We start from the raw sequence: 25,791 nt of genomic DNA, 5'->3' as shown, positions 1-25,791 counted from the left end.
GAAGCTGACAGAGCGGGCAACGCTGACCGCTCCCCGATTCCTGGCCTCGGCTGAGGCTCCGTGGGGCTGCAGCTGTGAGGCAGCCAAGCAGGCCACGACACAGCGGGGCCCTTCACTGCCAGAGATGCCGGTTGTAGCCGGCACAAAGGGGCTCCGGCTGGGCCTAGACCCCGCGCAGGATGAGCTGGAGCAAGGCACAGATGCTCCATATTGGGAGCGGCAGCGGTGCCAGATAGGAAGGGAGATCACCACCCGCGAGAAGAGGAAAGCGCAGTTGCTGTCCCAGACCTATTCAGAGAAGGATAACCTCCGCAACGCCACCTTCCGGGTGAGGGGCCTGACGTACGAAGGCCAGGTCCGGCACTTCAACCCCCAAAGGAGATGGGGGTTCATCTTCGAGCCGGGCCTGGATGCAGAGATCTTTGTGTCCCGGAGGGACGTGGCCCCTCACCTGCCCATTGGCCATCCGGACTGGGACCTGGAACCCGGAGAATTGGTGACTTACATCCGGCACTGCGGGGAGAGGTGGTGGTTTGCCCGCGACGTCAAGAGGATGGTGAGCAGAAACACCCAGAGGTGTGCCCATCCCTCTCCACCGCCATCAAGCTCCAAAGATGAAAATTAGGTAGCGGTTCCCGGCTACCCACAGTTTAGTTTTCCCCGTTGGGATTGTCAGTTTGCCCATTCAAAGTTAAAACCAAAGACAATGGCTGAGAACTTGCAGGCCAACCCATAAACTATTGGGCCTTGTAAATAATCCCGGACCTCCCTTCACACTTTACAGCAGTCTCCGGAGAGGCTAATTGGAGGATGGGCCTGTGGTAGAGTAGGCCGAGGCCCAGTCACCAGTGGGACCGGTGACTATCCTCCGGGACAGGGGTCCCCTGGACGTGGGGTCCCTGTAAAGGACTGTCGGGTAAGGAACTTTTTACCTGGCCCATTTGGGCAACACCCAGACTTAACCTGGCCTGGGGTAAGGGATGCCAACCTGTGTTTTAGTGGTGGCATCAGGGTTAGGTTTGTTTGGGTGGTAAAGCAAGAAGGACCCGGTCCCGTCCCATCCCGGTTATGTTATGTAACGTTTAAGTGACCTGCCTTCCGTAAGGGAAGAAAAACAAAATGTAAAAATGTTATTATAATTGTAAATGTTTTACATTTTTCTATTTTCTGCAGTAAAAATAAACCGGTGGTGGTCGGACAGCCCGCGGACGGTCTGTATTCAACCAAGGGGGAGTGTGACGCCCTGGAGAATCCAGGTAGTCACAAATAGGCCCCTGCATAACATCTTCCCACACTTAGAGAATGCTACGGGGCGCTACGGGGCTCAGAAAATGGCATAAAAGCACTTCTCATTTTTTGGACACACTTCTGAATTTTTTTAACCCTTTTAGCTAAAAGTATACATGGCTGATATCAACAAATTCGACATAAGGCATCATATGGACACATTAGTTTTTCCATATAGTGAAAGAAATATACCAAAAATAATCGTGCAATTGCCCTTTTTTTGCAATATTACCGCACTTGAAATTTTTTCCCTGTTTTACAGTACACTATATGATATAACTAATGGTCAACTTGTCCCTGAAAAACAAGGTCTCATATACCAAAATTTATGGAAAATAAAAAGCTAGGGCCCAGGGTGAAGGGGTTAATTTCTCTATACTAAATACAGTGGAACCTTGGAATACGAGTAACCCGGTGTGTGAGCATTTAGCTATACGAGCAAAGCTTGCTGAAAATTTGTAACTCAGTTTACGAGCAAATACTCACCGCACACACTTCTGGTTCCATATTTTCACCGCTCTCTGACATACTCTGGCTGCTTCTTGTGGTCCGCAGGCATGTGGATCCAGTAACAATTACAGTGCGTGCAGGAGCTGCTGTCGTCTTTGCTTCACGTCGGCCGGCGCTGAGCTGTCTCTGGCCACCGCGCTGCCTGTGGGAGGTGGGCAATCAGAGGCAGGCGGCTCATGCCTATGACGTCAGCGCGCTGGCCAATCAGAGGCAAGTGGCTCATTTGTATGACGTTAGCTGCACTGAAGCACTGACAGCAGTAGTCCCTGCATCGGCACGATCGTTACTGGGTCCACATGCCTGCGGCCTGCAAAAACCAGGGAAGAGACTGTCGAGGGAACGGAGGATAGGTGAGAATAATGTGTATGTGTGTGTGTGTGTGTTTGTGTGTGTGTGTGGCACGGCACAATAGGGGACCAGGATGAGACATTGCTACAAGTTGTGGAACAAATTGTCTGAGTTCCAATGATTTCCTATGGGAAAATGTGCTTTGCTATACAAGTAAATTGGTTTATAAGCACACTCCCAGAACGGATTAATCTTGTAAACCAAGGTTCCACTGTACTATAATGTTTATAGAATGGGTTGCAACTCGTTTATCAAAAGATGTATAATAGTATTTAACAGAAAAAAAATACTTTATAGACCTGAATCAATTTGGAGGTTGACTTAATGGAAGCTCCATAGTGGAAGCGTGCGTGGGACGCATACATGAAAACTTGAGACCCAGAAAATCCTGAAATTCCTTAATGACTCTGAGTCTTCACTCACTCTTAGCAATTTGAAAAACCAAGATGTTTTCCACCATTTTCCTTGCCTGAAGAATCTGCAGTTTATTGGGTTTGAAAGGTTTCTTGGCTGATTCTGATAAGATGCATTTATGGGATGTTTATCTTTGCGTTTGTCTAAGCAGGGAGATGTCAATAACCCCCATTTCATTTTACAATTTCTATACATTACTGAAAGATAAGATAACATCCTACAAGATACGAAAAATACAATAAGTCTATGGATTAGTTTACGCATAAAAATAGAAACCAACAATTCCGATGTTTGGATGGTTGCATTTTCTTGACCTTTCTCAATTTTTTTATCATCACATTCCATTTGCATTTTTGTCAAGATATTGTAGAGATTTGAGGGATTATATTTTGATTTAACTTATTATATACAGAACCTAGGATAAAAACAAATGAGTAAATACCCTGCAGTAAGTATAGTAGTAATGGTAGTACATGGGGTACTTACAGTTCCTGACAGAAGTTCTGTCGCTTACCCATGTTATGTAAATAAAAGTTTATAACCTGACTTTAAATTCATCCATTAGTTTTATAAATTACTCTTTCTTCAGCGCTCTATTGGGAGACCCAGACGATTGGGGTATAGCTACTGCCCTCTGGAGGCCACACAAAGCACTACACTAAAAGTGCAAGGCCCCTCCCTCTCTGGCTATACCCCCCCGTGGTATCACGGGTACTCCAGTTTTAGCTTTGTGTGCGAAGGAGGTCAGACATTCCATGCATAGCTCCACAGATTTTAGTCAGCAGTAGCTGCTGACTAGTTCGGATGGAAGAAAAGAGGACACATATAGTGTTCCCAGCATGCTCCCTTCTCACCCCTGGATGGTGTTGTAAGGTTGAGGTACCTATTGCTGGTACAGGGCTGGAGCCTGACATGCTGTTTTTCCTTCCACATCCCCTTGGGGGTTCTGTGGAAGTGGGATCCTGCCGGCCTCAAAGCTCTGTCGCCGGGCTCCATCCACAGACCCATCAGAACCTGATGGATACGGAGCAGGAGTACCATCAGGGACCGGGCCCTGCATCATACAGGTACTCTGTGTCCCCGGCAGGCACAGACACACTCCGGGCTGGCTGGGTGTTGTAGTGCGCCGGGGACCGTACACTGAGCTGGTGTTCCTACAGTCATCTGGGGGACTTTGTGTTCTGGGAACGCAGCGCCGACCCTCACTGGACCGGGCGGCGCTGCTGTGACTTGTGGTGCGCCGGGGATACGCCGACCGCGCTTTTACGGCGGCGGCGTTTATAACTCTAGTCCCCGGCTTTTGGGCCTAGGACGCCGGCAGCTCCGATCGTTCCCCGCCCCCACCCTGTCAATCAGGGTAGGGGAGAGACGCTGTTTCACGGCAGCGAGGAGGGCTGGAGCCTGATTTACATGCTCCAGCCCTCACACTAGGCACAGAGGGAGCAGGCTTCCCGCTCTTAGCCAGGAACGCCCAGGGCCCGCCCCCCTTCTTCCCTCAGGACGCCGGCAGCCATTACATGCATGGCTGGCTGGAAGAAGGACGCAAGGCTCTGGGAGACCTAGACTGAGGGGCTTTGGAAGACCACACACCCGCTCTTTAGCGGGCGGTAAGCGGCTTTTCAGCTGGCCCCTCTAGTGCCTCAGTGTATGTTAGTGTATTGTGTCACTGGACATAGAGATTTATTGATTTCTTGCACTGTAAGGTCGCTTCCTGGCTGAATACCCCAGATCGCTCTGAGGAAGCAGCAGCATGTCATCCACAAGACGCAAAGCTGCCAAGGCTAGGGCTGTGTGCACTGTGTGTGCTGCTTGTGGGACTGCTCTACCAGCAGGTTCCAAAGACCCCCATTGTGTGCAATGCTCAGATCCGGTGCTGCTTCGCCAGCCGGAGTCAGGAGAGATAGTGACCCAGGCTGAGACGCCTGTAAGTCCTGCCCCGGTGTCAGGGTCAGACTTTGCAGTTTTTGCGGTTAATATGTCGGTGACTATGGCAAAAATCCTGGAAACTTTGCAATCCATGCCTGGGGCTCAGTCTATGGACACGGCGAGGTCTATGTCCTCTAACCCTCCGCAGTTGGATTTAATCCAGACTGCAAGGGGGTCCCCGGCCTCTCAGGATGAGTATGATGACTCAGATGATTGCCCCAGCCACCCCAAGCGGGCTCGCTGGGAAAGACCCTCAACGTCATCACACTGCTCAGGGTCTCAGCGCAATCAGTCTCCCTGTGATGTGTCTGAAGAGAGTGATCAGGAGTCTAATCCTGGAACCCCTCTCAATCTGGATACCCCGGATGGGGACGCCATGGTAAACGATCTTATCTCAGCCATCAATAGGCTGTTAGATATTTCTCCCCCAACCCCTTCAGCAGAAGAGGCAGCGGCAGAGCAGGAGAAATTTCGTTTCCTCTATCCCAAGCGTAAATTAAGTGCTCTGTTGGATCACTCTGACTTCAGAGAATCAATCCAGAAACACGATGCTCATCCAGAAAAGCGTTTCTCTAAACGTTCTAAGGATACACGTTATCCTTTCCCCCCTGAGGTGGTCAAGCGCTGGACCCAGTGTCCAAAGGTGGATCCCCCGATTTCCAAACTTGCAGCTAGATCCATAGTTGCAGTGGAAGATGGCGCTTCACTTAAAGATGCCAATGACAGACAGATGGACCTTTGGTTAAAATCTGTCTATGAAGCTATCGGCGCGTCGTTTGCTCCAGCATTCGCAGCCGTATGGGCGCTACAAGCTATTTCAGCTGGTTTAGCGAAAGTGGATGCTATCTTACATCCAGCGGTGCCGCAAGTGGCGTCCCTTACCTCGCAGATGTCCGCGTTTGCGTCTTACGCTATCAATGCGGTCCTAGAATCTACCAGCCGCACCTCAATGGCGTCTGCCAATTCGGTAGTTTTGCGCAGGGCACTGTGGTTAAAGGACTGGAAAGCAGATGCTGGTTCCAAAAAATGTTTAACCAGCTTGCCTTTGTCTAGAGAAAGACTGTTTGGCGAGCCATTGGCTGACATCATTAAACAGTCCAAGGGTAAAGACTCCTCTTTACCCCAGCCCAGATCAAGCAAACCTCAGCAGAGAAAGTGGCAGCAGAAGTTTCAGTCCTTTCGAGGTTCGGGCAAAACACAATTCTCCTCGTCCAAAGGGACTCAGAGGACGCAAAGAAACTCAGATTCCTGGAGGGCTCATTCACGCCCCAAGAAAGCAAATGGAGGAACCGCTTCCAAAGCGGCTACCTCATGACTTCCAGTCCCCTCCCTCCGCATCTCCGGTCGGGGGCAGGCTCTCCCGCTTTTACGACACTTGGATGTCACAGGTCAAAGACCGGTGGGTGACGGACATTTTGTCGCGCGGGTACAGAATCGAGTTCAGTTCTCGTCCTCCAGCTCGGTTCTTCAGAACCTCCCCACACCCAGACCGTGTAGATGTCCTGCGGCAGGCGGTGGACTCCCTAAGAGCGGAGGGAGTAGTGGTTCCTGTACCGTTTCAGGAACAAGGGAGAGGGTTTTACTCCAATCTCTTTGTGGTGCCAAAAAAGGACGGCTCATTCCGTCCTGTTCTGGACCTAAAACTGCTCAACAAACATGTACACGCCAGACGGTTCCGGATGGAAACCCTCCGTTCTGTCATTGCCTCAATGTCTCAAGGAGACTTCCTTGCCTCAATAGACATCAAGGATGCTTATCTCCACGTGCCAATTGCTACAGAACATCAACGTTTTCTACGTTTTGTGATAGGAGACGACCATTTTCAGTTCGTAGCTCTGCCATTTGGTCTGGCGACAGCCCCACGGGTCTTCACCAAGGTCATGGCGGCGGTGGTAGCAGTCTTGCACTCTCAGGGACACTCGGTGATCCCTTACCTAGACGATCTACTTGTCAAGGCACCCTCTCAAGAGGCATGCCAACTCAGTCTACAGGCTACGCTGGAGACTCTCCAGACTTTTGGATGGATCATCAACTTTCCAAAGTCAAATCTGTCACCGACACAGTCACTAACGTATCTTGGCATGGAGTTTCATACTCGAGCAGCGAGAGTGAAGCTTCCGCTAAACAAGCAGCGGTCCCTACAGACAGGGGTGCAATCGCTCCTTCAGGGCCAGTCGCACCCCTTACGGCGCCTCATGCACTTCCTAGGGAAGATGGTGGCAGCCATGGAAGCAGTTCCCTTTGCGCAGTTTCATCTGCGTCCACTTCAATGGGACATTCTCCGCCAATGGGACGGGAAGACGACTTCCCTAGACAGGAAAGTCTCTCTTTCCCAGACGGCCAAGGACTCTCTGCAATGGTGGCTCCTTCCCACCTCATTGTCTCAGGGAAGATCCTTCCTGCCCCCATCCTGGGCAGTAGTCACGACAGATGCGAGTCTGTCGGGGTGGGGAGCAGTGTTTCTACACCACAGGGCTCAGGGGACGTGGACTCAGCAGGAGTCCACCCTTCAGATCAATGTTCTGGAAATCAGGGCAGTGTATCTTGCCCTACTGGCCTTCCAACAGTGGCTGGAAGGAAAGCAGATCCGAATCCAATCGGACAACTCCACAGCGGTGGCATACATCAACCACCAAGGAGGGACGCGCAGCCGGCAAGCCTTTCAGGAAGTCCGGCGCATTCTGAATTGGGTGGAGGACACAGCATCCACCATATCCGCGGTTCACATCCCGGGCGTAGAAAACTGGGAAGCAGACTTCCTCAGTCGCCAGGGCATGGACGCAGGGGAATGGTCCCTTCACCCGGACGTGTTTCAGGAAATCTGTCGCCGATGGGGAGTGCCGGACGTCGACCTAATGGCGTCTCGGCACAACAACAAGGTCCCGGCATTCATGGCGCGGTCGCGAGATCAAAGAGCGCTGGCGGCAGACGCCTTGGTGCAAGATTGGTCGCACTTCCGCCTCCCATATGTATTCCCGCCTCTGGCACTCTTGCCCAGAGTACTACGCAAGATCAGATCCGATTGCAGCCGCATCATACTCGTCGCCCCAGACTGGCCGAGGAGATCGTGGTATCCGGATCTGTGGCATCTCACGGTCGGCCGACCGTGGTCGCTTCCAGACCGTCCAGACCTGCTGTCTCAAGGGCCGTTTTTCCATCAGAATTCTGCGGCCCTGAACCGGACTGTGTGGCCATTGAGTCCTGGATCCTATCGTCAACAGGATTATCCCAGGGAGTGGTAGCCACAATGAGACAAGCTAGGAAGTCAACTTCTGCTAAGATCTACCACAGAACGTGGAAGATTTTCTTAACCTGGTGCTCTGCTCAGGGAGTGTCTCCCTGGCCATTTGCATTGCCCATTTTTCTATCTTTCCTGCAATCAGGGTTGGAAAAGGGCTTGTCGCTCGGCTCCCTTAAAGGGCAAGTCTCGGCACTATCCGTGTTTTTTCAGAAGCGTCTAGCACGTCTTCCTAAGGTGCGCACGTTCCTGCAGGGGGTCTGTCATATTGTGCCCCCGTACAAGCGGCCGTTGGATCCATGGGATCTGAACAGAGTACTAGTGGCTCTCCAGAAGCCGCCCTTCGAGCCTCTCAAAGAAGTTTCTTTTTCTCGCCTGTCACAGAAAGTGGCATTTCTTGTTGCGATCACATCGCTTCGGCGAGTGTCTGAGCTGGCTGCTCTGTCATCCAAGGCTCCCTTCTTGGTGTTCCACCAGGACAAGGTTGTGCTGCGCCCCATTCCGGAGTTTCTCCCTAAGGTCGTATCCTCGTTTCATCTTAATCAGGATATATCATTGCCTTCCTTTTATCCTCATCCGGTTCACCGGTATGAAAGGGACTTGCGTTTGCTAGATCTGGTGAGAGCACTCAGGATCTACATTTCCCGCACGGCGCCCATGCGCCGTTCCGATGCACTTTTTGTCCTTGTCGCCGGTCCGCGCAAGGGGTTGCAGGCTTCTAAAGCCACCTTGGCTCGATGGATCAAAGAACCAATTATAGAGGCCTACCGTTCTGCTGGGCTTCCGGTTCCTTCAGGGCTAAAAGCCCACTCAACCAGAGCCGTAGGTGCGTCCTGGGCATTACGGCACCAGGCTTCGGCTCAACAGGTGTGTCAGGCGGCTACCTGGTCGAGTCTGCACACGTTCACCAAGCATTATCAGGTGCATACCTATGCTTCGGCGGATGCCAGCTTAGGTAGAAGAGTCCTGCAGGCGGCAGTGACATCCCCGTAGGGGGGGGCTGTTTTGCAGCTCTAACATGAGGTATTTCTTTACCCACCCAGGGACAGCTTTTGGACGTCCCAATCGTCTGGGTCTCCCAATAGAGCGCTGAAGAAGAAGGGAATTTTGTTACTTACCGTAAATTCCTTTTCTTCTAGCTCTTATTGGGAGACCCAGCACCCGCCCTGTTGTCCTTCGGGATTGTTTTTTGCTGTTTGCGGGTACACATGTTGTTCATGTTGAACGGTTTTTCAGTTCTCCGATGTTACTCGGAGTTAATTTGTTTAAACCAGTTGTTGGCTTCCTCCTTCTTGCTTTGGCACTAAAACTGGAGTACCCGTGATACCACGGGGGGGTATAGCCAGAGAGGGAGGGGCCTTGCACTTTTAGTGTAGTGCTTTGTGTGGCCTCCAGAGGGCAGTAGCTATACCCCAATCGTCTGGGTCTCCCAATAAGAGCTAGAAGAAAAGGAATTTACGGTAAGTAACAAAATTCCCTTCTTTGAAAGCTTAAACCCTCCCAAATTTGGTTTAAGTTATGAAAATAAAGTTGCTGCAAAGCTGAAATATTGATCATTTAATGAACACAGAAAGGTCAGATTGTGGCAAGACAACAGTTTTGTCGCCTTGTCATATAATGCACCCAATCCTAGTTTACATCCTCACCTGTGCTCACTAAATGATCGGTTAATTAGTGGGTGTGTATAAAAAGAAACCCAGCACCCCAGATCTTCACTTGAACTGCAACTTGACCTCTGACAACATGCCAAAAATCCACCCTGCGACCAAAGCCTTGATTATCAAGAGGCTGAAGACCAGATCCACTGCACAGGATCTGGTCTTCATGGTCTGCAAACCCAGACCATGATCTTTCCACCACCAAACTTTACTGTTTTCTGGATCCATACAGGCTCCAGTAGGTCTCCTGCAGTATTTGTGGCAGCTGTGGTGTAATTCAACTGAAGATTAATCAGAGAAATCCACCTTCTGCCACTTTTCCAGCGTCCATCTGTTTAGCAGGCTGGGGAACTTGGTAAATGCCACACGGTTTTTTAATTGCCTTTTGTTTAGTGCTGGCTTCTGGGCACTGATTCGACAATGGAGGCCATTTCTAGACAGAATCTTACAAACTGTTCTAGTTGACACAGGGACTTGAGGTGACCAGGCCTTTTGGAGCTCTGCTGCAGTGGAAGAGGGGCTGGCTTTGGATTTTCTAACCAACAAACATTGTCTTGCAGGGTCTGCTGGACCTGGGCTTGTCAAAAACATCTCCAGTCTCTTCAAATCTTTTTTTTAATTCTTTGTACTTGATGCTGAGACACATTAAAGGTGCCAGCCACCTCTGCAGTGGATCTGGTCTTCAGCCTGTTGATAATCAAGGCTTTGGTCGCAGGGTAGATTTTTGGCATGTTGTCAGAGGTCAAGTTGCAGTTCAAGTGAAGGTCTGGGGTGCTGGGTTTCTTTTTATACACACCCACTAATTAACCGATCATTTAGTGAGCACAGGTGAGGATGTAAACTAGGATTGGGTGCATTATATGACAAGGCGACAAAACTGTTGTCTTGCCAAAATCTAACCTTTCTGTGTTCATTAAATGATCAATATTTCAGCTTTGCAGCAACTTTATTTTCATAACCTAAACCAAATTTGGGAGGGTTTCAGCTTTCAAAAGAGTAATTTATGAAACCAATGGATGAATTTAAAGTCAGGTAATAAGCTTTTATTTACATAACATGGATAAGCGACAGAACTTCTGTCAGGGACTCTAGTTCATACTATTTTGTTTAAAAGAACATAAAAGCCATGCAACCGGGACATGGTGTACCTAACCAGGATGGGCTCTAAGGCCTAGGACACACGGCGAGAAAAACAGTGCGAGTAGAATGCAATAAAAATCGCATTCCACTCGGATCAATATTATTAGTCTATGGGGCAGCTCCCATCAGCAATTTTTTTTCTTAGCCCTAATCGGACCGAGAAAATAGTCGCAGCATGCTGCAGGTAGAATGTGATCCTGTTCCACTCGCACCCATGCAAGTCTATGGGGCAAGAGAAACAATGCACTGCTCTCATGTTACAGCAGTGTAATGTGAGTAGTACGAAAATCGCAATAGACGGCAACGGAGGAGATAGGGAGAAAAATCTATCCCTCTCCTCCGCAGCTCTGGCCATCCCCTCTGCAACTGTGGTCTGATCGCATGACACTTGGCTCCCGCTGTGCTGGGAGTGTGAGCCGAGTGTCATGCGAGGACTTGCACATAACCCCGTGTGGTCTCAGCCTAACTCTTGTAATTCACCTCAATACATTCCCAAAATACTAGAGATAGATGGAGGCAGAGCAAGACCTAGGTGTCATGCACAGTCCGGATCCATGTTTGTGCATCGCTATTTCTATGTCGGACTCAGTCCACATTACTGTATCCGACAAACAACCTACCATGTTTAGTCTCATCTGACTTAAGTCCGGGGAGTTTTCTCAGTTATCGCCGAAGATAGCATCTGCCTTGCAGTTGCGATATCCTGACGCCCGTGGCGATCTTCCATTTGGTGACCAGCGATTTGTTGTCTGCGCTGTATGAAAGTTCCCTGGTGTGACTTTCGCCTTCCCCTTGGCTTTATCCCCGCCGGTGTCTTTTTGTTACCCCTCTGGGGATATTTGTGGTGTGCATGAATTTCAGTTTAACCCCCTCGTCTTTGTATTGTGGGAAATTGATTACTTTGTGTTCTGCCCACCCCTGGTTTTGGGGTGTTGGGGTATTAGGTCAGGGCCTGGCAGGAGACAGGTCCAGGTCGGGAGCTTGAACTTCCCCACCTTCTAGGGTACCTCTGGGGTAAGGGTGAGCGCAGGGGTCCAAGTCTTAGGGCCAGCATAGGTCCCCTTGTGTCCCCTAGTCACCCATGACACCAGGCCTGAGTGTTTAATCTCCTTCCCATGGAAAGCTAAATAGACTAAATGTACAGTCCAAAACGGGAGAGCTACTCCTCTATATGAACATTTACAAAAAGCTATAGCAAAATCAAAGAAATGAGCTGGAATGCGTTTGCGGTGTGTCAAGAGTGGGAGAAGAGAATCGCGTTGTCAATTCAACATAATGGGCAGCACTTTGAGCACATCGTTTAGTGGGTTACTGTCGTTGCTCCATGCCACAAACGTGTCAATAACTCTATAATGAATAAATCTACATTAAAAATTAGAAAACCGTTGTTTTTCTTGTGCAATTCTCTATGTGTTTGATGTGACATGACCCTCTTCCCATTGAAAAAATTAAAGTTGAATTCAAAATGGCGGCTTTGCAGATGGCTGTCATGGGCATCTCCCGGCCTCAAATGTTTGCCCCCTTCCCATGTACTAATGACCCTAAAACGGTAAGGTGGTATCAGCAACCACTTCCATTTTATCAGGGTGTATCCATACTTATGGCCCACCCTGTACTTTCAGGCTACCGAGCTAATCTCACCACTGGAAGAAGTCACCTCTGCAATCCTGGTCTCTCCGCTCAGAGCAGGGCGGCGGTGGTGACTTCTCCAGTGGTGAGGACGGCTTGGTAGCCTGACAGTAGTACAATGTCACTATAAATGCATAAAGTCGCACACTGAAAAAGCCAAAAAAAGGGAAAATATGGCACTGCATTACTGCAAAAGAGAGATATTTAGTTTATGTATTGGCCAATGCATGTAAGCCCGGAAACCAACGGCAAGGTATATCTCTAATCCGGGAACCTAACTTAAATGCCACTATCTAGGTTAAAAACATCCTTATCTGGGCAAAATGCCACTATTTGGACTACAAACCTCCATGTATGGGCTGCTAGGCTCCTGCTACAATGGTTATGAACACAGCCAGGTCTTAGGGCGGAGTGCCCAGTCAGAAAGAGACTCACTAGAAATATCAAAAAACTGACCCGCACATCCAACAAATGTGAACAGGTGCTAACTGAAAAAACATAGTAACTACATTTGTTGGATGTGCGGGTCAGTTTTTTGATATTTCTAGTGAGTCTTTTTCTGACTGGGCACTCCGCCCTAAGACCTGGCTGTGTTCATAACCATTGTAGCAGGAGCCTAGCTGAGGTGTTTGAGGTGTATAAGTGTCTTACTTAGACACACATCAGAAAATAAAAATGGCAGTTCCCCAGCAGCCGCAGAAAAAATAATAAATAAAGACATATTAAAACACAACATTTCATTTTGTATTAAAAATAGTTGATTTATATAATCAATAATTATTAATACAAAAATAGAAATCATGGCATTTTTCCTTTAAGCAGGGTGGTCTTTGCCCATAGAGCACTGTTTTGTTCAGTGAGCATCATACGATGGGGTTGAAACCTTCACTCCAGATATCTCCAGCTCAGACTGAGGTTCCTTGGGTGTTGCATGTGGCTTCTTTGATGTGTAGCGCCCCTGAACCACTCACGGGGATGCAGGACCTACCCCCTGGGACCTGGAACACCAGTGCCAGTAACACCCACACACACCAAAATCCTAGTTACAATTCCACACCAGGGGGCATGGACTAGTCAGACAAGGGGATGGCCACCCAGAGGGCGGAGCCAGACCAGGGAACTAGACAGCCGGGTGGGAGGGGGCAGCAGAGAGACTGAGTAGGAAGTGAAAGTGGAAAGACGTGCCTTGAGCTGGGTCGTGTAATGGGGACACAGGAGAGTGGTCGCCAGGGCAGGTACACCCAAGTACCGCTGGGACCAAAGCACGCACAGGGCAGAGGGCGCTAGGTCAGGCAACAGTTTCAGATGGCCTGGTAAATAGAAAACTGTTCCTGTGTGCCTTAATCTAGTAGCCAAGTGAGTACATTCAGTACATTCAGTGAGCACAGCCTCACGATAGCCTAACATAAAGATAGTAAGTCAAACTCCTTTAATATTCTTTTGTTCTCCCCCCATTCACCTTTTGTGCCTCCCCTATTTCCTCACAGACTGTAGCTTATGAGCAGAGCCCTCACTCTTCTTGGTATCTTAATTTTGTTATTTTGTATTGTCTCATTGTCTGTACATGTCTCTTCTGAATTGTAAAGCGCTGCAGAATATGTTAGCGCTATAGAAATAAAACTTATTATTATTATTATTATTATTATTGGCCAACAGTCTAGAATTTGCCAGGAACTGTTCTGACATTTCGGAAACAATTCTGTCAAAACAGGGGACCCAATACGAAGGCATAGCTCCTGTCACTAACATGTCATACACTGTGTGCAGAATTATTAGGCAAATGAGTATTTTGGTCACATGATACTTGTTATACATGTTGTCCTACTCCAAAATGTATAGGCTGAGAGCCAACTACCAATTAAGTAAATCAGGTGATGTGTATCTCTGTAATGAGGAGGGGTGCGGTGTAATGACATCAACACCCTATATAAGGTGTGCTTAATTATTAGGCAACTTCCTTTCCTTTGGCAAAATGGGTCAGAAGAGAGATTTGATGGGCTCTGAAAAGTCCACAATTGTGAGCTGTCTTGCAGAGGGATGCAGGAGTCTTGAAATTGCCAAACTTTTGAAGCTGATCACCGAACAATCAAGTGTTTCATGGCAAATAGCCAACAGGGTCGCAAGAAGCGTGTTGGGCAAAAAAGGGGCAAAATAACTGCACATGAATTGAGGAAAATCAAGCGTGAAGCTGCCAAGATGCCATTTGTCACTAGTTTGGCCATATTTCAGAGCTGCAACATTACTGGAGTATCAAAAAGCACAAGGTGTGCCACACTCAGGGACATGACCAAGGTAAGGAAGGTTGAAAAACCACCACCTTTGAACAAGAAACCTAAGATAAAACGTCAAGACTGGGCCAAGAAATATCTAAGACTGATTTTTCAAAGGTTTTATGGACTGATGAAATGAGAGTGACTCTTGATGGGCCAGAGGCTGGATCAGTAAAGGGCAGAGAGCTCCACTCCGACTCAGACGCCAGCAAGGTGGAGGTGGGTACTGGTATGAGCTGGTATCATCAAAGATGAAATTGTGGGACTTTTCGGGTTGAGGATGGAGTGAAGCTCAACTCCCAGACCTACTGCCAGTTTCTGGAAGACAACTTCTTCAAGCAGTGGTACAGGAAGAAGTCGGTATCGTTCAAGAAAAACATAATTTTCATGCAGGACAGTGCTCCATCACATGCATCCAACTACTCCAAAGCGTGGCTGGCCAGAAAAGGTCTAAAAGATGACAAAATAATGACATGGCCCCCTTGTTCACCTGATCTGAACCCAATAGAGAACCTGTGGTCCCTCATAAAATGTGAGCTCTACAGGGAGGGAAACAGTCCACCTCTGGGAACAGTGTCTGGAGGCTGTGGTGGCTGCTGCACGCAATGTGGATCGTAAACAGATCAAGCAACTGACAGAATCTATGGATGGTCGGCTGCTGAGTGTCATCATAAAGAAAGGTGGCTACATTGGTCACTAATCTTTTTGAGTTTTGTTTTCGCATGTCAGAAATGTTTATTTCTAAATTTTGTGCAGTTATATTGGTTTACCTGGTGACAATAAACAAGTGAGATGGGAATATATTTGGTTTTTATTAAGTTGCCTAATAATTCTGCACAGTAATAGTTACCTGCACAAACACATATCCTCCTAAGATAGCCACATCTAAAAAAAATCCACTCCAAATTCCAAAAATATTAAGCTTTGATATTTATGAGTCTTTTGGGTTGATTGAGAACATAGTTGTTGATCAATATTAAAAAAAAATCCTCTAAAATACAACTTGCCTAATAATTCTGCACACGGTGTATACAAGTTTGGTATTGTTGTAATCATACTGACCTGAAGAATCATATTATTTAGTCATTTTTAATGCAAAGTGAACATTGTAGTCTCCATGATTTTAGGCACACAGAGGTACGGTATGGCAGGCTGTTAGCCCTGTATTCTAAATCTTTTTGGCCATGTACATGAGACTTTAACTTGTAAGAATCAATATTGTAAAGCTGTTGCTTCTATTTTCCCAGAAACGATCCTGTCTTGTGACTTCAGTGCGGACACTTGCACATGGACCTCAAAACCACCACTTGGGCAGATCCCCTGGAGACTAACGAGTGAGGAGAATGCACCAGATATATCTATGCAAAACAATAAAGGTAATTATAAATGTAATAAAAGATGAATAAAACATCTGCAGAAATACACCATTTGCAAAGGGCAATCAGGACACAAAAATGAATGTTTTTTTTAAGTCGAGGAATATGGTGGATGTGCCTGTTCCTACAATTTGCCAGCTATAATAATGCATTTTTGAATGCAGAATTAATTGCCTAATAGGAACATGCAAAAATATCTGATTATATTTGCATAACACCTGCAGCAGCTCTGGCCGCAGGAGGGAAACTTACTGCCGAGAAGAGTGCAAATTTTATTGTAATTTTCCCTTCCACATATTCTATTATATTTCATTTACTTTATGTGTGCGGTGATTGTTTATGTGTACTGTAGGGGGAATGTAGTGCGGAATTAAATCTGTACAATGTTTTTGCAATTAGAATTTGCAGTTTACTAACAGTAAAATATATTGATTACAAGATTTGTAATTCTAAGCAGCCATAAGACATATTTATGTCCCTAATACTTCCTGAATGTCCTTTGGGACAACCTTGAAGCCTCCCATAAAGAGAACTTCCTTCCAGAAAGTTTCAGAAGGCTTTGGGGGCACCCAGAAGATTTGTGAACTCCTCCGGGATTCCAGAAGGTCTCCTCATTTTAAGAGCATTAACCAGTATGAACATGGACACATGCCTCACCACCACCTGTCCGTCTTTGGCTGGAAATTCGCTGTGTTGTGCATCCACAATCCCACTGCTCCACTGATAATAAATAAACCTGTTGGGAGCTGATGCCATGAGGTGGGGGAGTGTCATGGTAATCTCCCTGTTTTTTTGAGACTTAGGACTGGAGCCTTCCATCTCCATCTAGACTACTCATTTAAACAAAATTTCCTTTCCTTTGCCGTCTCATGGGTTAATAACAGGTTTTGTTACCAGCAGCTCATAGCAGGGCAGGTCAGCTGTAGCTGTTGTGAGTCCACACCCATTTAGGTTTAAATAGTGGAGTTTTCCCAGCAGTCTTTGCTGTTGTTAGAATTCATTCTATTCTGGCCATCCTGGTGGAAGGAGCTGCTGAGGAATTGTCCTGTGCCCATCCATCTGCTACTTTAGAGTCTGTTTGATGTTGTGAAGTTTGATGTTTGTATCCTTCTGATTATCCCTTTGTCTGTCTTTCCCTTCCCTTCGTGTTTATTAGTGCAGTAGTGGGAACATTTCACTGGTAACAAAGACACGGCTCGTACATAGTCTGGTCTTTTCTGTAGTAACATTTGGATGTGAAACCTGAATGATAAAGAAACAAGACAGAACATGAATCAAAGCCTTCAAAATTTGGTGCTGGAGAAGGAGGTTATCATTATCATGGATGGCAAGAAGAACAAAAAAATAAATTTTGAAACAAATCAAGCCACACATGTTACTCGAAGCAAGAATCACCAAGCTATGACTTGCCTACTTTGGATACATCATACGAAGAGAGCAATCAATGGAGAAGGACATCATGATCGGAAGAATAGAAGATATAAGGTGAAGAGAAAAAACAGCAACCTGATGGCTTGATGCTGTCAAGATAATGGTGGAGAAGACCCCGATGGACCAATCTAGTCTTGCACAAGATTGGCCCTTCTACAGAGCGTTATCCATCAAGGCGCCATAGCTTGTGTTTGAGCCTAAGGCAGTTAGATAAAAATAATAGCATTATCCCTCCTCCACTAGACTTTACACCTGGCACAATGAAGTCAGGTAGGTAACGTTCTCCTGGCATTCCCCAAATCCAGACACATCCATCAGATGCCAGATAAAGAAGTGTGACACATCACTGCGCAGAACACATTTCTACTGCTCTAGAGTCTAGTGGTGGTGGCTTTACGCAACTCCATTCAACACTTGGCATTGTGCTTGGTGTTGTTTTTCTGTATGTAGCTGCTCGGACGTGAAGCTCCCGGCAGGGTGCAGTTTTTATGCTGGTGTTAATGCCAGAGGATGTTTGGACTCTACAGTTATGGAATGAGCAAAGCATTGGTGACTTTTATGACCCCGCTCATTAACGTTACGTGTTCTCCACGTGGTGAGTTGCCGCGGCTTCTTCTACGTTTCAATAACATCATTCACAATTAATGCTAGAATATTTAAAAGTTAACAAGTATCACAAACTGACTTATCTATAAAACATCACAAGTTTCTTTATATTTATTTATTGCATATATACTTATAGGTTTTGTTCTCTAAAAGTTAGATGAAATTGTAGCTGTCATATCCCATAAAAGTCAAGGGTATTGTCACCGGTGTGTCACGGTGATAGTCATGTGGTTTCTGGGCATAGAAGATCACAGTGTTTGGCTGTGCAGCATGTTCCCTATTGTTCCTGCTGTCAGTATTCATTGGTATAGGTAGCTTTCCTGTTGGATTCATCTCTCTCCCTTTTAACCCAGCAGGAGCTCACCTTCCACCCAGCTGTTGATCTTCAGCATTCTTTTGGTGCTTAACTATCCCCTTCCTTCCTGGAACTGGTGCTGGTGATATTCTTCAGTTTATTCAAGCCATGGGTGCAAGCAGGTGGCTTGTACTCCTCTGTGGTATCGTTACTGAAAACTTGGCTGAACATTTACCCGAGTTATCTCTGGATAAGTAGTTCCCGCATTTTCCCCCTGTGTGTCCCCCTTGTGTCTTCTATAGTGGTTAGTGGGGTTGACGAAGAGCCTATCCCATCCGTTCCTTATTTAGGGCCCAGTACTAGGGATACCTAGGGTCAGGTATCCAGCTCTGCGTATAGGTGCGGAACCTATCTAATGTGGTGAGGGACCCCAGGGACCAGCAGTAGGTTTGGTGAGGGGTGATTATCTCCCCCATCCCTAGACACAGGGTGGGCTTTCTTTCCCTTTCCCGTTGCCGCTTGCTTGGTACTTCCCCGTACCTAGCGTGACAGGTTTCATCATGTTGAAGATCAACTTTACAAGTGCTATCAATAGTTCCAGCAGGGTTGTGGTTAACCTGTCCCTTCTACCGCGGGTACCTCTAGATGCACTATTGATTACTACCGTGACAGAATGGGTTACAAAGCTTCATTCTAAATAATGGACTTTGTCTCCGCGGTCATTTTATTCAGCATTTCATCCTAGGATGCCATTTTTTTGACTGCGTTATCAGCTAAAGGTTATTTCTATTAGCATAGCATGTAATTTCACATTACTGTTGGGACCTGCGCACCAGAGAAAAAGAAGTATAATCTCCCCATAAATGTCAGAACTCAGAAAGAAAAGGCAGAAGATTGATCTTTGACATTTCTAGAACTGGAATCATTGCATTAAGCAGAACACAAAGGTCTGGCTGCAGAGATTGGGAGTTTGTTTTCTTTGGCATCCCTCATGATATTGTATTACAGAGCAAAATCTCCTTATCCCGAAAGAAAATGGAAACTTGTTACATAGGATCCGTAAAGTAAACAGTTAAATATTTAACACTTTTTTGTCTTTTTTATGACTGTACACTGTGTGCAGAATTATTAGGCAAATGCATACTTTGATCACATGATCATTTATATACATGTCGTCCTACTCCAAGCTGTATAGGCTGAGAGCCAACTACCAATTAGGTAAATCCGGTGATGTGCATCTCTGTAATGAGGAGGGGTGCGGTGTAATGACATCAACACCCTATATAAGGTGTGCTTAATTATTAGGCAACTTCCTTTCCTTTGGCAAAATGGGTCAGAAGAGAGATTTGCTGGGCTCTGAAAAGTCCAAAAATGTGAGATGTCTTGCAAAGGGATGCAGCAGTCTTGATATTGCCAAACTTTTGAAGCGTGATCACCGAACAATCAAGCGTTTCATGGCAAATAGCCAACAGGGTCGCAAGAAGCGTGTTGGGCAAAAAAGACGCAAAATAACGTCCCATGAATTGAAGAAAATCAAGCGTGAAGCTGCCAAGATGCCATTTGTCACCAGTTTGGCCATATTTCAGAGCTGCAACGTTACTGGAGTATCAAAAAGCACAAGGTGTGCCATACTCAGGGACATGGCCAAGGTAAGAAAGGCCGAAAACCACCACCTCTGACCAAGAAACATAAGATAAAACGTCAAGATTGGGCCAAGAAATATCTTAAGACTGAGTTTTCAAAGGTTTTATGGACTGATGAAATGAGAGTGACTCTTGATGGGCCAGATGGATGGGGCAGAGGCTGGATCAGTAAAGGGCAGAGAGCTCCACTCCAACTCAGACGCCAGCAAGGTGGAGGTGGGGTACTGGTATGGGCTGGTATCATCAAAGAGGAACTTATGGGACCTTTTCGGGTTGAGGATGGAGTGAAGCTCAACTCCCAGACCTACTGCCAGTTTCTGGAAGACAACTTCTTCAAGCAGTGGTACAGGAAGAAGTCGATATCGTTCAAGAAAAACATGATTTTCATGCAGGACAATGCTCCATCACATGCATCCAACTACTCCACAGCGTGGCTGGCCAGTAAAGGTCTAAAAGATGAAAAAATAATGACATGGCCCCCTTGTTCACCTGATCTGAACCCCATAGAGAACCTGTGGTCCCTCATAAAATGTAAGATCTATAGGGAGGAAAATCAGTCCACCTCTCGGAGCAGTGTCTTTAGGCTGTGGTGGCTGCTGCACGCAATGTTGATCAAAAATAGATCAAGCAACTGACAGAATCTATGGATGGTCGGCTGCTGAGTGTCATCATAAAGAAAGGTGGCTATATTGGTCACTATTTTTTGGGGGTTTTGTTTTTGCATGTCAGAAATGTTTATTTCTACATTTTGTGCAGTTATATTGGTTTACCTGGTGAAAATAAACAAGTGAGATGGGAATATATTTGGTTTTTATTAAGTTGCCTAATAATTCTGCACAGTAATAGTTACCTGCACAAACAGATATCCTCCTAAGATAGCCAAATCTAAAAACCCCACTCCAACTTCCAAAAATATTAAGCTTTGATATTTATGAGTCTTTTGGGTTGATTGAGAAATAGTTGTTGATCAATAATAAAAAAAAAACAAACTCTAAAATACAACTTGCCTAATAATTCTGCACACACTGTATTGTTACTTTCTAGCAGGGCTATATCTAGTTTTCATTAGTGATCAAACTTTACTATTGGGAGCCGAGTTGGGATAAAGTCACATTTGAGGAGGGTGCACTATTGATTTCACAAACTGAAACATTTGTAAGATGCAAATTGCCTATTCAGAGTAAGAGGACTTGAACTCAAGCGGCAATTATTGGAAATAGCAATTGTAAAAGTCAATATTAACCCTTTGACAAGCCTTGCCATATGACCTAAGATAAAAGCCAAACCAGACTCTTAATTTGCAAACACGGTGTTTCGGGATCTTGCCCCTCCTCAGTGCAAAGCAAGAGATCTGATTTGGCTGTATTAGAAGCTTCTGGGATCTAAAGCCTGCTACACACGCTTCAATATATCTCACAATCCGTCGTTGGGGACAAGTTGTAAGTGACGCACATCCGGCATCGTTTGTGAGGTATCTGCGTGTGACAGCTACGTGCGATCAGGATTGAACGCAAAACCGTTGATCGCAAACACATTGTATCTTTGTCTAGAATTGAGCGTTTTGTTGCACGAACCTAGTCAATTGTAACGTGTGACATCCCTCATACGATTTTGGTGTCTGATGCTATGTGCGCAGGTGTGCGCTCTGCACCGCAGCTTTAAAAAGGTCCGCTTCAGAGCGCAGCTGAAAAGCTGCGTTCTGAAGCGCCTCACAATGTCTGTCATTCACTAATCTCTGTCAGTCGGTCACTATCTCTGTCCCTCACTCTCTGTCCATGTCAGTCTATCCCCCTATCTCATATACTCACCGATCACCGGCGCTGCACGGCATTCACACTGCTCCGGCGGCTTTTACTGTTTTGAAAAAGCCGGCCGCCCATTAAACAATCTCGTATTCCCTGCTTTCCCCGCCCACCGGCGCCTATGATTGGTTACAGTGAGACACGCCCCCACGCTGAGTGACAGGTGTCACACTGCACCCAATCACAGCAGCCGGTGGGCGTGTCTATACTGTGTAGTGAAATAAATAATTAAATAATTAAAAAAAACGGCGTGCGGTCCCCCCAATTTTAAAACCAGCCAGATAAAGCCATACGGCTGAAGGCTGGTATTCTCAGGATGGGGAGCCCCACGTTATGGGGAGCCCCCCAGCCTAACAATATCAGCCAACAGCCGCCCAGAATTGCCGCATACATTAGATGCGACAGTTCTGGGACTGTACCCGGCTCTTCCCGATTTACCCTGGTGCGTTGGCAAATCGGGGTAATAAGGAGTTATTGGCAGCCCATAGCTGCCAATAAGTCCTAGATTAATCATGTCAGGCGTCTATCAGACACCCTCCATGATTAATCTGTAAATTACAGTAAATAAACACACACACCCGAAAAAATCCTTTATTAGAAATAAAAAACACAAACATATACCCTGGTTCACCACTTTAATCAGCCCCAAAAAGCCCTCCATGTCCGGCGTAATCCAGGATGCTCCTGCGTCGCATCCAGCGCTGCTGCATGGAGGTGACCGGAGCTGCAGCAGACACCGCCGCTCCGGTCACCTCCACACAGCTAATGAAGACAGCCGCGCGATCGGCTGAGCTGTCAGTGAGGTTACCCGCTGTCACTGTATCCAGCGGTGGCCGCGAGTAACCTCAGTGACAGCTCAGCTGATCGCGCTACTCACCTCAGTTGCTGCGTGTGTCGCGGGCGGGGAGGAGGGTGTCAGCACACCGCGCTCACCCCTTCTGCTCGGGTCCGGCGGCTGTCGCTGCTCAGTAGTGGCTCGAGCTGTGGGCCGGATCCCGGGGGTTTCTCGAGCGGCACTCCTCGCCCGTGAGTGAAAGGGGGTTGTTGGGTGTGGGGATTGTTTATTGTCCGTGACGCCACCCACGGTTGTGGTGATTTCACCACCGCTGCTCGATACGGGGATCCCGGGGATGGTGATGCGGAGCAGCTAGGTGTTGTGCTGCCCCTCCGTGGGTAGGGGTTGGTGATCCCGGGGCCCGGTGATGGCTTGGGAGGTGCAGGGCCTGGTGGGCGCAGGGACGCGGGGGCAGCGCTGTGCCTGGCGGCACTGTGGTACTCACTCAGCCTGAGACGTTGACACAGTTTGTACGGTAAACCAAACGGCTGGTAAGACGGTCCCACGGACGGCTGCGATTGCTCTCCCAGTAGGTGACGGTGATGTCCCTCTTCCTTGCACCTTTGTGTACTTGTTGGTTGCGATGGGTCCCCACCGGTAACCTGCTCCTCGGCTTCAAGCTGGGCCGAAGGAGCTCTACACTTTGCCCGCAGGCGCTGGCCCTCAGAAACTGGTGCCCTGGCGGTGGCGGTGTCTCTGTTGTACAGGTTGGGCTGTTGCCTTTACTCGGGACTTGGTTGTTGGGGGATCTACGTCCCCTTCACTGACGGATTCGGCAAATTTGGCGACTCCTAGCCTTGCCGGGGTCCGAGAGGCCCCTGCCCTGGTGCTGACTGTCCTTCGGAACACTGCTCCAGACCGCCGGGCACACAGCCAACGGGGTCCTTCCAGGAACTTCCAAACGGTCCCCCTCCAGACAGTCACAGCCGTTGCTGACCTTGCTGACCTGTCCTGCACACAGCTGGACTACTTCAGGCTTTTCTCTCTGTCACCACTCTTGCTTTCCTCCTTTTCTACTTTACTTCCTTCGCTTTCACTTAGCTGTTTTCTTTAGCCCTGTCTGGGCTACTCCTCCACTCCTTCCACACTCTCTCTCTCCTCACTAACTGCCTGGTACTTCCTGCCTCCAGAGCTGTGATCTCCTCGGTGGGCGGAGCCAACCGCCTGGCCCACCCCCTGGTGTGAATCATCAGCCTCTGGAGGAAGGCAACAAGGATTTTTGGTTCAGCTTAGTTGTTCCTAACTGGGATGTAGGGTGTGATGGTGTGTGACCTGTGTCCCCTGGCTTGCCCAGGGCGACACTTTCCCCCTTAGCAAAACGCAGACCGTCCGCGGGCTGCCGTCCAACACCGGTTTTATTTTTCTGTAAAAGATAACATGGTAATTCAACATATATACATTTTTAATAACTCTTCCCCTAACGGGAGGCACATTTTCTTTAACGTTGCAAACGGTTTACGGTTACGGCTTCCGCTCTCTCCCACCCAAGTAACCTGGCCCTGATGCTGCCCCTAAAGCCCAGGCAGCACCCCTTGACCCACAGTCCAGCACACGGTACCCGAGCGGGATCTGTCCTTTCCCTCCAGAGGGTAGCCACCGGTTCCTTTGGTGGCTGGGCCCTAGCCTGCTCTGCTCAGGGCCCTCCCTCCAACCTGCCTCTCCGGAGGCGGCCTGCGGAAAACGGTAACCAACATATTTACAAGCCACTAACGTCTGTGGTTGCCCTGCAAGTTCACGGGCTTGTCCATGGATAGTTCTCATGCAAAACTTTTTAACCGGTCCCCACGGGGACAACGGTGCCGGCTCTGGCCGGTTCAATCACACAGACAATCAGGTAACTTCTTCGGTAATCATTTTCTTCATTGGCAGAACTTTCAAACTTTTCAAACAAACAAACTGGTGGTCCCAACCGGGACGGTGCTGCGGGCATCCGCTGCCCTACTCTGGTTGCTCAAGCTCTGGTGCCGCTGCCAGGGGAGGGAGGTCTGCGCTCGCTCGGGCCTCCGGGCCCCTCCTTAGTTTGGCGTCCAGCGCAAACCACCCCCGCTCCCCAAAGTACCGGGTGTATTGTACGATGTCGCCCGGCATCAGATTGCGGCCGGGATGCTCCTCAGGCAGGTGGGTATTCACATCCCACCGGGCTACAAACACTTCGGCCTCCAGGCCCGGCTCGTAGATGAACCCGTAGCCCCGGCGGACATCAAACCGCCTCACCTGCCCCTCGTACAACGGTCCCCGGACACGGGCGGTTGCTTGCCGGAGATTTTCTTTCTCCCGGATAGCTCTGGCTACCAGCTCGGCCTTCTTCCGCTCCCTCTCAGCAATCTCCAGGCCCAGTGGTACCGGCTCCCTATCCCAATACGGCGCTGCCGCCAGCACCGGCGCACGGGTCGGGCCCCGCGGGACATCCTGGACATTGCCCACTGTCAGGAATCTGGGCGGCATGTCCCGCGGTGTCTTGGCCTTGGGCGCTGCTTTGCAACAACAACCCAGCGCTACCTCAGCCGAGGTGTGGGGGATGGGCATAGGGGCTTTCCGCTGCTGGGCCTTCGGCTCGGAACGGGCTATCGGCTCCGGCTCGGGGAACTTCTCAAGGGATGCCTCCGGTTCGACCTTCGGGATCTTCCACGGCAACACCTCTGGTTTACTACGGGCTCCGGCTACAGGTTGGCCCGCCTGGGCGGGGACGCTGGGTACTGCTACCGGTTGCGGTGGTAGCAGGCCTAGTGGCGGGGTCACGGCCTCCGGGACGGGTGGCGAGGGAGGCGACGGGGGGAGAGGGCTTGGACCGGGCCCCACAGCCGCGATGACCGGCCCTGCAAGGGCATCGGGACGTGGGTCACTCACCCTCCCTTTCTCCGCCTCCTCCTCGCGTCTCCGCACGGTGGCTACAACGTCCGCCATGTCGGCCTCCCACTCCTCCATGAGGAGCTGCATCTTCACCTGCAGCCTTTGGTAGAGCTGCGCAGTTCGGATTTCCACCCACGCCGCGGTTCCAGGCGCGGGGGCTACGGTGTCGCGGGACGGCATCCACATGATGGCTTCTTTTCCAGGAACGGTATGTTGCAGAGTCCTGGCGTCCCTGCTTTTATAGCCGCAGCTACATGCGTCCAGCCGCCATCGCGTCCCCCTTAGCTCTTTCCGGCCCCTCCCTTCTCGGGGCGGGGTTTTGGCCTTCGCGCCTCTACTACTCGAGAAGACGCTCGAGCGGGAACTTTTCGCGCCAAAGATGGCGGTAACAAGGCGCACCTCTACCTGACGGCAGAGCGGTAAGATCCTGTTCATGACGCCAAGTTGTCGCGGGCGGGGAGGAGGGTGTCAGCACACCGCGCTCACCCCTTCTGCTCGGGTCCGGCGGCCGTCGCTGCTCAGTGGTGGCTCGA

General features: G+C 48.6%; 1 protein-coding gene across 1 annotated transcript in view; it reads left to right on the top strand.

Annotated features, from left to right (window-relative positions):
• The window catches only part of MALRD1 (MAM and LDL receptor class A domain containing 1), a 746,310-nt gene that overhangs the window by 171,899 nt on the left and 548,620 nt on the right, over positions 1–25,791 (top strand). Inside the window, exon 6 of the mRNA XM_075315583.1 lies at positions 15,668–15,796. Within this exon, the coding sequence (XP_075171698.1) occupies positions 15,668–15,796 (129 nt within the window). The remainder of the gene's footprint in view (positions 1–15,667; positions 15,797–25,791) is intronic.

Source organism: Anomaloglossus baeobatrachus, chromosome 6 (assembly GCF_048569485.1).
Source record: "Anomaloglossus baeobatrachus isolate aAnoBae1 chromosome 6, aAnoBae1.hap1, whole genome shotgun sequence".
NCBI classification, from domain to species: Eukaryota; Metazoa; Chordata; class Amphibia; order Anura; family Aromobatidae; genus Anomaloglossus; species Anomaloglossus baeobatrachus.
This window is presented reverse-complemented; position numbering and strand designations above follow the sequence as displayed.